The sequence below is a fragment of the Triticum dicoccoides genome, chromosome 1B (assembly GCF_002162155.2).
Source record: "Triticum dicoccoides isolate Atlit2015 ecotype Zavitan chromosome 1B, WEW_v2.0, whole genome shotgun sequence".
NCBI classification, from domain to species: Eukaryota; Viridiplantae; Streptophyta; class Magnoliopsida; order Poales; family Poaceae; genus Triticum; species Triticum dicoccoides.
Genome location: NC_041381.1, coordinates 361,169,178 through 361,184,611, shown reverse-complemented (window position 1 = coordinate 361,184,611; position 15,434 = coordinate 361,169,178). Strand labels below are relative to the sequence as shown.

General features: G+C 43.9%; 1 protein-coding gene across 4 annotated transcripts in view; it reads right to left on the bottom strand.

Moving 5' to 3' along the window:
* The window catches only part of LOC119335487 (folylpolyglutamate synthase-like), a 14,001-nt gene extending 12,890 nt beyond the window's left edge, over nucleotides 1-1,111 (bottom strand). For all 4 annotated transcript variants that reach the window (XM_037607610.1, XM_037607616.1, XM_037607623.1 and 1 more), the window contains exons 1-3: nucleotides 861-1,111; nucleotides 640-767; nucleotides 485-550 (exon numbers count right to left, since the gene is read on the bottom strand). In XM_037607610.1, the coding sequence (XP_037463507.1) occupies nucleotides 485-550; nucleotides 640-767; nucleotides 861-1,104 (438 nt within the window). In that variant the 5' untranslated portion in view covers nucleotides 1,105-1,111. The remainder of the gene's footprint in view (nucleotides 1-484; nucleotides 551-639; nucleotides 768-860) is intronic.
* Between the last annotated feature and the right edge of the window lie 14,323 nt (nucleotides 1,112-15,434).

Here is a 15,434-nt window from a genome sequence, read left to right as displayed (position 1 = left end):
TCGGTCATCTCGGCAAAACAAAGAAGCAGGCTGTCTACCCGTTGGCTTAAACACTGCAAGACACACTGTAGTGTAAGATGTCCTCTTGAGTGAGGAAAGAAATCCGCTCGGCATCTAAGAAGTCATTTCATTTCTAAAAATGTGTCCGTTCTGCTCCTTCCAGACATTCGACCAAACATATAACAGTGTGGCACCTGCGTAGAGTCATGGATGAAGGCCCGAGGATGTGCCCCCACCAGCGTCCAGGGAAGATTGAGACAGAGGCAGAGGGGCAATGTGGTCATCTTGCCAATCCAACGTCTCACGAGAAAACAGAGTTGAAATGCAAACGATGTAGATAACACTAGTTCATACTGTTACAACTATTGCTGTGCTTGGTTACCAATAAACTAAAACCGCAAGCCTAAACCCAACCAGAATTCTGGAACAATTCAAATCTTAACCCAGCAATGCCATCCCTAACGCCGCGTCCAGCTGAACTCACCTTCCCTTTGGTCCCAGCGACGTGAACCACCTTCAGCCGCGCGATGGGCTCCTCCAGCTCCAGTATCTAGCAAAACAAAACAAACCAAACCGCAATCAGAAACAACAGAACAGACCACAGATGAATCGAATAGATCGCCGTCGCAGCAACACCACCTGCAGGTACTTGGCCATGAGCTCCCACTGGTTGCCGCGGTTGCCGGTGTCCGCGCGCACCTTCTGCTTGATCAGCGACGCCAGGCACCCCAGCACCTCCTCGTACTCCGCCGACCCTGTCGCCGCACCTGCACCCACCCCCTCACGCACCGCCCGCATCATTCGCTATCCCCAAATGGAGCAGAGAGGAAGTTTTGTTTCGGTCTGGTTCGCGAGCTTACCTGCCTGCGCGGCGCCGGCCATGGCGCGGGGGAGGATGGAGGAGGGGCGCAGGGGGCGGACGGGGCTGGGGGCGAGCGGGTGAGGAGGCGGGGAGTGGAGCGAGAGTAGGCGGCGGAGGTGGGCGAGGCGAGGTGCCGGCATGGCGAGCGAGGAGGAGGCGGGTACTGGTAGTTTGGTGGTGGTCGGAGGGGCGGAGCGCTTCGGTGGTGCGGGTCGTGGGCTCGCGCCGCCGCTCGCGCGCATCGCTCGCCAATCGTGTGATGTGGAGCGCTCAGCTTCCTTTATCGCCGTTGTGTTGGGTTTTGGGGTTTTTTCGGGAACGCTGTGTTGGGCTCTAGCGCTGTGCGGAAGGAAAAAACAGGCCTCATTTCTTTGTAGTTTTGGGCTTAACAGGTTACTGGAGCTTTTTCTAGCTATCCTGGCCCATGACATGTGTCATCCACTCATTTCTAAATATCACATTTTTTGGGGCCAAAAAACACAATTTTCTATTTTTGTGAGAAAAATCACACATGGTTTGGAGTTGAGGGTGTTACACAAAATATTTTAAACAATTTGCTTCGGCCTGTCGGCATCGAAATTTGATAAAAAAAAGTTGAAGAGCAATAATAATTCATGGGTTGAGGGTACTGATAACCTCAAGCCCATCATTTTTATTACTTTTGAAGTCTCTTTAACACCGATGCTGGTAATATAGATGCATATTTATTGCCTGCTGTTAAGCCTCTTGTTACAAGAGACATGAATAGGATCTTAATGGCCCCTTATACAAGAGAAGAGGTCAATAAGGCTTTGTTCCAAATAGGCGATATGAAAGCACCTGGTACAGGCCATATTTTTCAAGCGTTTTTGGCATATTGTGGGTGATGAACTGTCTAATGAAATGCTTGCAGCAGTTAGCACAAGAAAGATACCAGATGGATGGAATTTTACTAATGTAGTTCTGATCCCTAAGGTGGAAAGCCCAGAGGTAGTTATTCAATATAGACCCATTAGCCTGTGTAATGTGGTGTAGAAGATAATCTCGAAGATGTTGGCAAACATGTTGAAAAAGATATTACTTAAGGTTATTTCCCCAACCCAAATTGCATTTGTTCGATGCAGATTAATTACTAATAATGTGTTGATATCCTATGAGTGTTTCCATGCTATAAAGAAGAAGACCCATGGGACAAATGGATTATGCGCGGTCAAGTTGTATATGCTTAAAGCATATGATAGAGTTGAATGGGGGTTCCTTCAACAAATGATGATAAGGTTAGGATTTCATAATTAGTGGGTGGAGTGTGTCTCTCCTTTCACATACAGAATCCAGTTCAATGATATAGAGACAAATGAATTCACATCCACTAGGGGTTGAGACAGGGAGACCCATTATCATCTTACTTGCTTCTTCTTTGTTCTGAAGGTTTATCCAGCTTGTTGTCTCAAGAGGAGGAGACACGTGGTACTGAGGGTATTCGGATTTGGAGGAATGCACCATCTATTTTTCATCTTCTTTTCGCAGATAACTCCTTGATATTGATGAGAGCTAACACGCAGAATGCAAACACCCTGAAGAAAATACTGGATACCTACTATGACAGTTCAGGACAACGTGTAAGTACAGCAAAATCTAGTATTTTTTTAGTCCTAATACAAGTGCCAGGGTGAGGGAAAATGTTTGTACGGACCTGGATATAATGACAGAAGCTTTATCAGATAAATATTTGGGCCTACTGACTGCGGTCGAAGTGGATAGGAGTGATTGTGTCCAACACCTGATTCACAGAATTTGCTAGAGGCTCAAGGGTTGGAAGGAAAAAATGGTATCAATACAAGGAAAGGAATTTTTATTGAAATCTGTTGCACATGCCATTCCCTCCTATGCAATGTCAGTGTTTAGGCTACCAAAAGGTATTTGCAAATCAATTACTGATGAAATATCTAGATCTCTGTGGGGAGATGGAGAAGAAAAGAAAAGAAAAATGCATTGGTTTGCATGATGGAAAATGTGTATACCAAAGAGGAAGGGAGGAATGGGATTTCGAGACCTTCACAATTTTAATCTTGCTATGTTAACAAAGTAGTGTTGGCGACTTCTCCAGAATCCTGATTCTTTTTGTGCTTGAGTTCTAAGTGCAAAGTATTATCCAAATGGTGATATTTTAAAAGCTGGACCGGAGAAAGGGTCCTCATTTGCTTGGCAAAGTATAGTTGCTGGAATTCAGACTTTTAAAAGAGGTTGTATATGGCGAGTTGGTTTAGGATTGCAAATTTTTTTTGGGAAGATCCATGGATCCCATCTAGCGAGGGGATTCATTACACCAAGAGGAGGAACTATGTTAACATTGGTACATGATTTGATTGACCCTCATACAGGTCAATGGGATTGGATCTCATTCGTTCTATCTTCTCACCGGTGGATGTCACCAGAATTGTGCGGATTCCCCTTCAGACTGAGGTTGTGAAAGATTTTGTTGCATGGCAATATACAAGATCGGGAACTTTCTCGGTCCGACTGGCGGATCATGCGGAGTTCAATCACGAATTTGGGCGCCAAATGGACAGATCGGATGGCCAAGGCAGTGTGCACATAAATCCGATCTGGAAGGAATTGTGGCAACTTCGTATCCTAGGGAAAGTAAAACATTTTGGATGGAAGGTACTAAAGGGTGTATTACTATGCCTACTAGGTATCCTGGCTGGACGACACATCCCGGTTCTTCCACAATGCCCGATATGCAAAGTTGGGTTTGATGATATACAACATCTCCTCTTTAATTGTTGAAGAGCGAAGGAGGTATGGACCAAACTTGGCTTACATGATGTTGTCCAACGTGCACTAGTTCAAGACAGATTTGATTCAGTTACTCTAGAAATTTTGTCGAAACCCCGCGAGATGGTTGATGAACTTCCAAAAGAAGAGCTAATCTTGGTGGTTATGTGGTATATATGGTGTCAAAGGCGTCAAATTGGAAAAGGAGAAACCTTCCAGGAGCCTAGTCGCTCGGCTGCCTCAATCCTGGTTCTGGCAACGAATTTTTTTAGAGCTGCAACACCAAAGCAACCTACCAGGAAAGAAATTCATACTTGGCGGGAACTGTTTGATGGCAATGTTAAGATAAATGTTGATGCATCTTTTCACCTTGAAACTCTTTTTGGAGCTAGTGGCGCGGGGGCGAGAGACCACAAGGGGAATTTCATAGCTGTGGCGACTTGAGTTTTACCTCATGTTTGCAATGTTGAATCAGCAAAGATAAATGCTATCCGGAATGGTCTTTATCTGACAGGGAAAATAGGATGCAACACGCTAGTCATTGAATCTGATTGTATGTCTGCAGTTGAGTCGGTTACCCATGCAAATTATTATATGGGTCCGGATGTGCCTGTGTTAGCTGAATGTACTCATCTCTCTTTGGACTTTACAAGTGTTGGCTACTATTTCTGTTGCAGAGAAGCTAATTCAGTCGCTGATAGTTTAGCCAAACACTCCTTTATGTCTACACTACTGCAAGATGCTGCTAACGCGACACTACGATCAGAGACCCTTCAAGAAACTGTGTGTGATGCAATAATCGCAAACGGTGGTGTAAGAAAACCGTAAAAATGTGCAAAACGTTTGCGATGACGGATGCATCAAACACGCTTCAAATTTTAGTTGCGTGTGCGATGCAGGGCATACGATTCAGTTCAATTAACTATTTGCGATGACCGATGAGGAGGAATAAAAGAAGCAGGCAGCTAGATGAAGGCATGTGCAATACACAGCATACGGTTCATTTGGATGAACTGTTTGTGATTAGGGACACAAAAGAAACGGTCAGCCAGATCAAGGTATGTGCGATATACAGCATGCGGTTCACTCGGATGAACTGTTTGTGTTGAGACAAGAGAACATAAATGGTTTAATATAACAAGATATGTGTGATACGCGGCAAATAGGTCTGTAATCAAAAATGCGTGGGAAGATCGATAACAACACAGACGATTCCTGTTAACAAGCCGTGTGTGTTGTGAGCAAACGATTGCTGGTATACAATTTTCAGTGATTGATGAAATCATCACCGACGGGTTCCCTTGTTTAGTCCGTGTGCGATGTGATTTGCTCTGTCTACAGAGCATCAACATATATACTTAAAAAGACAACATTGCATAACCAAATTAAGCATACAATTACACAAGTGACTACACAAATAACATTTTCACACACCAAAGTAAGCAATTACATGCATACTAAACTAGGAGAAACGAGGATCTAATCATCTACTTCTTGTTGCGACGACGCTTGCCATTGCTCTGCTTCCGGCTAGATCCTTGGCCGTTTTGGGGAAGGAGGCACTTTCTCATGTCAACGATCCGCATGTACATGTCGTAGCACGTGTACGCCTCCTGGCCGCGTACACGACGTGAGCTTTGTCGAGTTTCTCCATCCAGGCCGAGTGTCAGGCACGCTTGTCATTGTTGTAGGAATCCTTCATGTCCGTGTAGTAAGGGTCGAAGATGGCCTTGGCGAGGTGAACCAGTGAGTCCTCATGCTCCTTGCTGCCTCAAATCTTGTATTGGCCCTGGATGTCGACAAGATTCTGGTAGGCGATGCCCGAATTCTTGAGCACCTTGACATCATTGGTGATGTCGACCGTAGTGAACATGTAGTGGGAGCTACTGACAAAACCTGGCGAAACGCTCGCAAGGCCTCGTGGCCAGGCAGTAGTGGTAGATGAGGATGTGGTGGCCCACGCACATCTCGGCAACGGCAACCTTGGGACGAGACCCGGCACAAGCGCGGGTGTGCTCGAGGTCGAACCCGACCACCTTGTACTTCTCGTCGTCAAGCAATAGCTCCATGATGCGGATGGAGTGCTCCACCCAGACCGGTTGTTGGTGTACACCACTGAGAGCTCCTCGAACCTTCGGTGGGTGTCCACCACGGCATGCATGGTGAACTGCTGCTCGTGGTCCGCAGTCGCTCAGAGCACCATTGGAGCCGCGCATGATACTCTCTAAGAATTTGTCATGGTGGGTGTGCTTCTTGCAATGGTGGGGTGCGATCGAAAGGTTGAAGAGACACAAAGGTTAAATAGCCGTTGTAACAAATGGGGGCCAGCCGGCCTGTAATCGTCACGTCTTGTCACGGCGTTCATAGTGGAGGATTCCAGTGCACGCTTGACAACACCGCATCGCAGTGAGGATTCCAGTGCACGCTTGACAACACCGCACCGCAGCTTGACCATGCATGGGCTCGAAGAGGCGCCAAATGTATCGTCAGTGAGCCTGTTCCCGTGCTACCACGCAGTTTACCGTGCAAGCTTCCCGCCCGGCTTGGTTTGCCATCCATCGGCTAGAAAAGGGACAAATCATGGGCGTTTATTGGCAAAAAGCTTTGTAAAAACGAAGTGTGTGGAATGACTTCGGTCGTAAGTCTACCCGTGGGTGATAAGGTCAAAGTTACACAGAAGGGTGATGATGGACACTCGAGTGCGATAATTAATTCTGCGCTCTACAGGGCACATGGTGGAAGAAACCAACTGTGTGCAATAATGTCCAAGATCATAGTTAAGTTAGCATACAGATCGTGTGCAGTGAGATCAACAAGGTAAACAGATTCGAGAATGGTTAATAAAATCAAATCTAAGACCATTGCATATTAAGGTCAAAATAGTGCTACCAATATACGAGTCTCATATGATGCCATTTCAACGATTGTACCACAAAGGCTCGAAATATTACAAGGTTCAAATTCCAGAGTTATATGGCTCAAATTCGAAGATTACAAGGTTCAAACTGATATTAGAAATGAAATTCAGCTCATCAACTGCAAACGCTCGCGCTGATCCGCTGAACATGGATATCAGAGAGGTTCAAACCAATATTACCACTTCTAAGTCTGGTTTCGAAACCTCGGAACTTATGCAAAGGGGTCAGCCACTGAGAAGTCATGTATGGGGTTGACACGATGAGTTTCGATTACTCTGTCATCTGAAGTTCCAAAATGAAATTCAGCATTTTTGGAGCCTATTCCATTCTGCAGCAGGCGCCGGCGCTGATCAACAAACCATTCATTTTTCTGAAATAAATGTAGGGCAAACCTCATTACCTTCAGCACCCTTGCTCTGACAACAAAGAACCTGGCGAATATAATCTCTGGTAAGGTCCCTCGATAGGAGTTCAAAGTAATTTTTGAGAGATGCAGATCTAGGCATTCGACGTGATTGTTATATTGTATCACATTGTCCACCACTAGGCCTAATCTTATCTGCAAAAGAAGAAAGCGTGTTAGTGCCTGGATGCAGTTTTGAACACTACTACATGCCTATTTGGTTTGCAGGATTTGTAAAATGCACTAACATGCCATCTTCGATCTGGCATGATTAACATGGGCATTAACATCCCATCTTCGATCTTCACAAGATGTTGGAGTGGATGAAAAGTTCCCTAAGAAAACTAGTACAAATGAATCAAAAGGAGAAATGCATATGGATTGTAACCATATGGATCAAGCATTGTCGTTGTAAACTTGGAAAAGGAGACATGTATGTACTGAAATCCTCCAAAAGAATCCTTCAGAAATCGTAGTACATTGTCATTGTAAACTTGGAAAAAGGTGTCACAAATTGAACTCCCTTATGGTTAACATTTAACAGGAAAGGAACATCACCTCGACATATAGCTTCTCTAGGCATGGAAAACATCTCAGGAAAGTGACAACTTGCTCCAGGTTGGGGCCGATAGATTCTAGTGCCAATACCTTCACTGTGCACAGTTCCGCGGTTAGGCTTGTCGGAATCATTTTCTAAATGACAGACGAACAAACATCTTCAAAATTAGAAATAATGTTAATTTCTAGAAGGAGAGGTAGAAGGCGGCTGTTGTACCTGAATGGGTGTGGATCCAATAACAAGTTCGAAGTATTTGTCAGATGAGTAGCCCAACACTGTCAATTTTGGCGCATAAATGACATTGATTCTTGTTGGACCTACTTGATCAAGTACAAGTAATCTCTCAAGTGCAGGTGTGTCCTCAATGACCATACTGTGGTACACATCTTGTGATGTCTTCCTGCCGAACCAGCAACACACATAAATAGTCCGGAGAGTCATGGAGGTGATGTGGAATGTACTCAACCCATTGATCGCCTAAAGACGGAGGTAGTCGAGTGCAGTACAACCATGTAGCAGGCGCTCCATGTCACCGTTTGAGAGGCAGACGACGACGAGCTCGAGGTGCTTCGGTCATGGTAGAATAAGAGTGGGTGTGTCATTAAGGGGGGGGATGGCAGTTCCTAAACTTGGCGACGTGCAGTGTGGCCGCGAGGCGGAGCGCGGACGTTGGCAGTGAGCGCATATGCCCATCATGAAAAGTGAGCTCCTCGAGCTGATCTAGGGCGGGGGATCCGAACCAGTCATCAAGCTTGGCTCGGTCCCTGTCGTTGGAGGAACTTGACCATTCTAAGGCATCTGGTTGGGCCAGGGTGACTGCCGAGGATCTTGGAGAACACATCCAAGCTTTTGTGATACCCATGGCAGAGCTCGTGGGTGTCGATGAGGTCGAGAGGGGTGAAGTTCCATAGGGGGCGCCACCACCGGGAAAGGACGGTTGTCCGCGCCCCACATTTGATTGGGAGGAGGGAGATGATGACTGTCAACAAATCATCGGGGAGGCTGCTGATGAAGTCTATGCCTAGTGGAGTCGCTTGCGGTTCTAGCTCGCCCCGCCTCCACTTGTTGGCAGCCCCGTTCTCCACCTCCGGAGTCTCCTTGTCAGCGGTGCTTTCTGATAGAAATGAGACTACAGGGAATATTTAGTTAAAACGGGGCAATAGAAAAGTGTATTGGTAACTAGAAGTTATTAGGTAGGAATATAGTAATAAAAGGGAATAACAATTGGTTGCTTAAATACTACACAATTCATTTAACATTGCTGGGTAAGTCAACATGCAGATAGTTGAAAAGAAAACTTACTTCGAACAAAGTCAGGACGGATGATTTTGTCGGGGAAGTTAGCATATATCTCATGACCAGGCCCTTTTATGTGCAGTCCAATTTTAGTGCGAGCTTTCAGTACATAAAACTTAGAAATTTCTTTCCAAAAGCCGGCGCCAAAATAGGAGTCACCATATTCATCAAGTCTTATAGTAGCAACGATTGTAAATCCATGGTTTGTGTGCAGTATGACATCCGTGCAGCCTTGATCTATGTAAAGGGAAAAATTGTGCACTACATAATCTGTTGCATAGCAAGGGATGCGCTGCAGAAAATGGTATTATTGTTAAAAAAATATGGTACGTATATGGTGCATGTGGCACCTTTTATCCAAATGTAGCAATATTTAGAATATCTTCAGGAAAGTAGGCCATGCCAACTGATTTAGGGTGAGATTGAACATACAACGCACATGCTCAAGTCATCTGGTACGGTGAGATTGAATCTCTGGCAGAGGTCGCAAGGTCCTGATGTGTCAGCGCACTGTACACTCTATGAATGAAAGAAAACCCTCAAATCAGCTCGAATAAAAATGAATTGACGGTGATTTCCGCCGGGTGATTAAAGGAGGCAGATGAACTGGGATGAGAGATGAGATAATATCTCATTAAATTAGTTATCTTGTTGTTCATGAGAAAAAACCCTCAGTACGGCAGATTCCCCAACCGAGCGGAGCTGGGTCGACCGCGAGCAGCGTCGAGAAAGTCGATGGCGATTGGCGGCGGCAAGCGGAAGTGGCAAAACAGTGGGGTTTGTCGGCAGCCTGGTGGCGGCGGCAGGTGTCGAGCTAAGTGGTTACCGCCGCGATAGGCGGTGCCATGCATAGACGTGGAGGAGCTTGTGCAGGTGTGAATGGGGACCGGAGGCATGGGGTGGCGGGCGGGGGTGAGGGTTTTTGTGACGTGGAGATGGCGAGGGTTTTCTTTTTTCTTTTTTAAATTGGGTGGTGAGGGTTTTCTGTCCCACAAAGAATTTTGAAGGCAACAGTTTGCTAGAGCCAACCGTGTGTGATTGACGCAACAAGCAAAACGAAAGTCATTGCGCACGGTTTCAATTTTGGGAACCGTGTGTGATTGAAGCAACATGTAAAATGAAAGTCATTGCACACGGTTCCAATTTTGGGAACCGTGTGTGATTGACGTACTACCTCCGTCCTGGTTTATTGGTCCCCTCTGTAATTTGTACCAAATATTTGACTAAGAAATGTTTATGCATGTCACCAAAAATTATAACATTGAACATTATGTTCAAATACGCATCCAACGATATAATTTTTGCTAACCTGTACTAACATTTTGTCGGTTAAATCTTTGGTCAACATTTAACACAAATTACAAAGGGGACCAATAAACGAGCACAAAGGTAGATTCTATCAACCGAACTGATTGCATCCATATCCCACAGTTAGACATAAGTAAACATAGATTAAACATACCCAGACATAGATAATAAGCGTACACGTACACAAGCATAGTTCAACCGTCATTAAGCATGCTCAAGCGTACATAGTTTGATCCCACATCTCATCTCACAAGCCGGCACGATCCTGAAGCTTCTCCAGGTACTCGGCGTACACGCCATGCTCCGCCCTGCGAGAACACTTCTACTTGAAGGAGCCAACGACCCATCCTCTTGCATGCGCCATAACACTTTGATATGTGTCATGAAGCTTGTGGTTGCAAAATGGGCATCGATAGCTGTCGTTCCAGGTCCTAATACGCCTATTATGCATTCCCTCATAAAGCTCCCTCAGGATTTGCCTCTTGTACCTCCTATGGACATCTTCATCCTCGTTGTCCACATCATCAGACAACACCTATAGAAATAGTAAAAAAATTATGGCATCAAATTAATGGTTACAAACTAATCTCTAGCGAACATTTGGTAGTTACCAAAAATTGGCATCAAATCAATGATTACATGCCGTGAAGTAGGATTAGGAATTTATGGCTATTTATTTATACATATCCAGAGATTATGGTTCGATTTTTAAGCACATTCGTCTATGTAGAGATCAGTCTTGAAGAAAATAATGGCACAAACATATGTAGGTCATTCAAAATAAACTGTCAAGTCCTGGCTAGGAATTATTAGCACGAACACTAACCCTAGTCGGATTACTAGCAGAAATCATTTCCATAGATGAAACGACTAATCACTTATCACTTGTACCATTCAAACAATCAATACACTACATAGATCTAACGAAACTTACTCAGATTTCATGGATTGGGAGAACATAACCATAGGATTTCTATTCCAAAAAGGGGGAGGCAGGAGTAACCAGAGAAACCCTGGGATCTATTTGACACGTAAATGGATATAGATGACTAACCAGTTATCCGTCGTCGTCGGAGTCATTGCCCGAGTCGTCACCAGAGTCAGTGTGGAACTCCGCCTCCGGCTATGGAAGCTCGACGCCGTCGATGATGTCAGGTTGCAGTGATAACTCACCAACGGTGACGATAACCTCTGTCTCCATCTCCACGTCGTGCTCCGGTGCTTTAGCAGCCTCGGCGTCGCCACTCCCTCCGATGGGGCGCTTCGGCGGCATCCTCATACACGGATGGCTTTGATGACTGAGAGCAGCGTCCAGGATGCAAGCAGAGAGAGGGGATTGTATGTGTGGTGAGGATGGGGGGTGCGGCCGCTTGGGCGCACCATTAATATGGTGTACTGGGAGAGAGGTGGGCGGCGGTCAAACCGCTGGCTCGCCTCCCGGTGAGCCTGCGCACCGGACTGCTAGCATGCCTACCATCGTTTCACACAGCTACTCGCACGCGTCCCGATGACACTGCGCAGCGAGCACGCCTCCGTCAATTTACACACCTACACGCACGCCTCCCGGTCTGCCTGCATGGCGGACTGCTCGCATGTGTCCCGTCAACTCACGCCTGCTCGCATGGTACACGGGTGATACGTCTCCAACGTATCTATAATTTTTGATTGCTCCATGCTACTTTATCTACTGTTTTGGACTATATTGGGCTTCATTTTCCACTTCTATATTATTTTTGGGACTAACCTATTAACCGGAGGTCCAGCCTTGAATTGCTGTTTTTTTGCCAATTTCAGTGTTTTGAAGAAACGAAATATCAAACAGAGTCCAAACAAAATAAAACCTTCGGGAACGTGATTTTCTCACCGAACGTGATCCAGGAGACTTGGACCCTACTCCAAGAAGTGCCAGAGGCGGTCACGAGGGTGGAGGGCGCCCCCCTACCTCGTGGGCCCCCTGTTGCTCCACCGACATACTCCTTCCTCCTATATATATACCTACGTACCCCCGAATGATCAAAACAGGAGTCAAAAAACCTAATTCCACCGCCGCAACCTTCTGTATCCACGAGATCCCATCTTGGGGCCTGTTCTGGAGCTCCGCCGGAGGGGGCATCCACCACGGAGGGCTTCTACATCAACACCATAGCCCCTCCGATGAAGTGTGAGTAGTTTACTTCAGACCTTCAGGTCCATAGCTAGTAGCTAGATGGCTTCTTCTCTCTTTTTGGATCCCAATACAATGTTCTCCCCCTCTCTCATGGAGAACTATTCGATGTAATCTTCTTTTTGCGGTGTGTTTGTTGAGATCGATGAATTGTGGGTTTATGATCCAGTATTATCTATGGAAAATATTTGATTCTTCTCTGAATTCTTTTATGTATGATTGAGTTATCTTTGCAAGTCTCTTCTAATTATCCTTTTTGGTTTGGCCAACCAGATTGGTAGTTCTTGCAATGGGAGAAGTGCTTAGCTTTGGGTTCAATCTTGCGGTGTCCTTACCCAGTGACAGAAAGTGTTGCAAGGCACGTATTGTATTGTTGCCATCGAGGATAACAAGATGGTTTTTTTTATCATATTGCATGAATTTATCCCTCTACATCATGTCATCTTGCTTAAGGCGTTACTTTTTTTTTACTTAATACTCTAGATGCATGCTGGATAGCGGTCGATGAGTGGAGTAATAGTAGTAGATGCAGAATCGTTTCGATCTACTTGTATTGGACGTGATGCCTATATACATGATCATTGCCTAGATATACTCATAACTATGCTCAATTCTGTCAATTGCTCAACAGTAATTTGTTCACCCACCGTAGAATACTTATGCTCTTGAGAGAAACCACTAGTGAAACCTATGGCCCTTGGGTCTATTCTCATCATATCAATCTCTATCGCTTTATTTACTTACTTTGCTTTTACTTTGCTTTTTACTTTTTACTTTACATCTATCTATCAAAAATACCAAAAATATTATTTATCATATCTATCAGATCTCACCCTCGTAAGTGACCGTGAAGGGATTGACAACCCCTAATCGCGTTGATTGCGAGTAGCTATCATTTTGTGTAGGTACGAGGGACTTGTGTGTGGTCTCCAACTGGATTGATACCTTGGTTCTCAAAAACTGAGGGAAATACTTACGCTACTTTGCTGCATCATCCTCTCCTCTTCGTGGAAATCCAACGTAGTGCTCAAGAGGTAGCAAGAAGAATTTCTGGCGCCGTTGCCGGGGAGGCTCACGCAAGCAAGTCAACTATACCAAGTACCCATCGCAATCCCTATCTCTCGCATTACATTATTTGCCATTTGCCTCTCGTTTTCCTCTCCCCCACTTCACCCTTGCCGTTTTATTCAACTTCTCTTTCCCAATCTCCTCCTCTCTTTCCCGTTTGCCTTTTCTCGTTGCCTTTCTGTTTGCTTATGTGTTGGATTACTTGTTGCCATGGTGCAAGATAATACCAAATTGTGTGACTTCTCGAATACCAATAATAATGATTTCCTTAGTACTCCGATTGCTCCTCTTAATAATGATGAGTCTCGTGAAATCAATACCGCTTTGCTGAATCTTGTTATGAAAGATCAATTCGCCGGCCTTCCTAGTGAAGATGCCGCTACTCATCTAAACAATTTTGTTGATTTGTGTGATATGCAAAAAAAGAAAGATACAGATAACAATATTTTCAAATTGAAGTTATTTCCGTTTTCACTTAGAGATCGTGCTAAAGTTTGGTTTTCATCTTTGCCTAAAAATAGTATTGATTCTTGGAACAAGTGCAAAGATGCTTTTATCTCTAAGTATTTTCCTCCCGCTAAGATTATCACTCTTAGGAATGATATCATGAATTTTAAACAACTTGATCATGAGCATGTTGCCCAATCTTGGGAAAGAATGAAATTAATGCTTCGCAATTGCCCTACTCATGGTTTGAATTTATGGATGATCATACAAAATTTTTATGCCAGATTGAATTTTGCTTCTAGAAATCTTTTAGATTCGGCCGCGGGAGGCACGTTTATGGAAATCACGTTAGGAGATGCTACCAAATTGCTTGATAATATTATGGCTAATTATTCTCAATGGCACACCGAAAGATCTTCTAGTAAAAAAGTGCATGCTATAGAAGAAATCAATGTTTTGAGTGAAAAGATGGATGAACTTATGAAGATGTTTGCTCCTAACAATACTCCTCTTGATCCCAATGATATGCCTTTGTCTACCTTGCTTGAGAATAATAATGAATCTATGGATGTAAATTTTGTTGGTAGGAATAGTTTTGGAAACAACGCGTTTAGAGGGAATTTTAATCCTAAGCCTTATCCTAGTAATCCTTCTAATAATTATGGAAATTCCTACAACAACTCTTATGGAAATTTTAATAAGATGCCCTCTGAATTTGAGAATAGTGTTAAAGAGTTTATGAATTCACAAAAGAATTTTAATGCTTTGTTTGAAGAGAAATTGCTTAAAGTTGATGATTTGGCTAGGAACGTTGATAGAATTTCTCTTGAAATTGATTCTTTAAAGCTTAGATCTATTCCTCCTAAGCATGATATCAATGATTCTCTCAAAGCCATGAGAATTTCCATTGATGAGTGCAAGGAAAGAACCGCTAGGATGCGTGCTTCCAAAGATGCCTTTATTAAAGCGTGTTCTTCCAATTCCTATGAAAATCAAGATGAAGATCTAAAAGTTATTGATATGTCCCCCATTAAATCTTTATTTTGCAATATGAATCTTGATGAAACTGAATATGATCTTCCTTTACCTAGAAGGCGTTCTAAGAATTCGGAGTTTCTAGATCTTGATGATGAAATTAATGAAAGTGGGATTGAAAGAAATAAAAATTTAGATGTTGCTAAACCCACTATTTTGGATCTCAAGGAATTTAATTATGAAAATTGCTCTTTGATTGGTTGTATTTCCTTGTTGCAATCCGTGCTAGATTCTCCTCGGGCTTATAGTCAAAATAAGGCCTTTACCGAACACATTGTTGATGCCTTGATGCAATCTTATGAAGAAAAACTTGAGTTGAAAGTTTCTATCTCTAGAAAACTCTATGATGAGTGGGAACCTACTATTAAAATTAAAATTAAAGATTATGAGTTTCATGCTTTGTGTGATTTGGGTGCTAGTGTCTCTACTATTCCCAAAACTTTATGTGATTTGCTAGATTTCCGTGATTTTGATGATTGCTCTCTAAACTTGCATCTTGCGGATTCCACTATTAAAAAGCCTATGGGAAGAATTAATGATGTTGTTATTGTTGCAAATAGGAATTATGTGCCCATAAATTTTATCGTTCTTGATATAGATTGCAATCCTTCATGTCC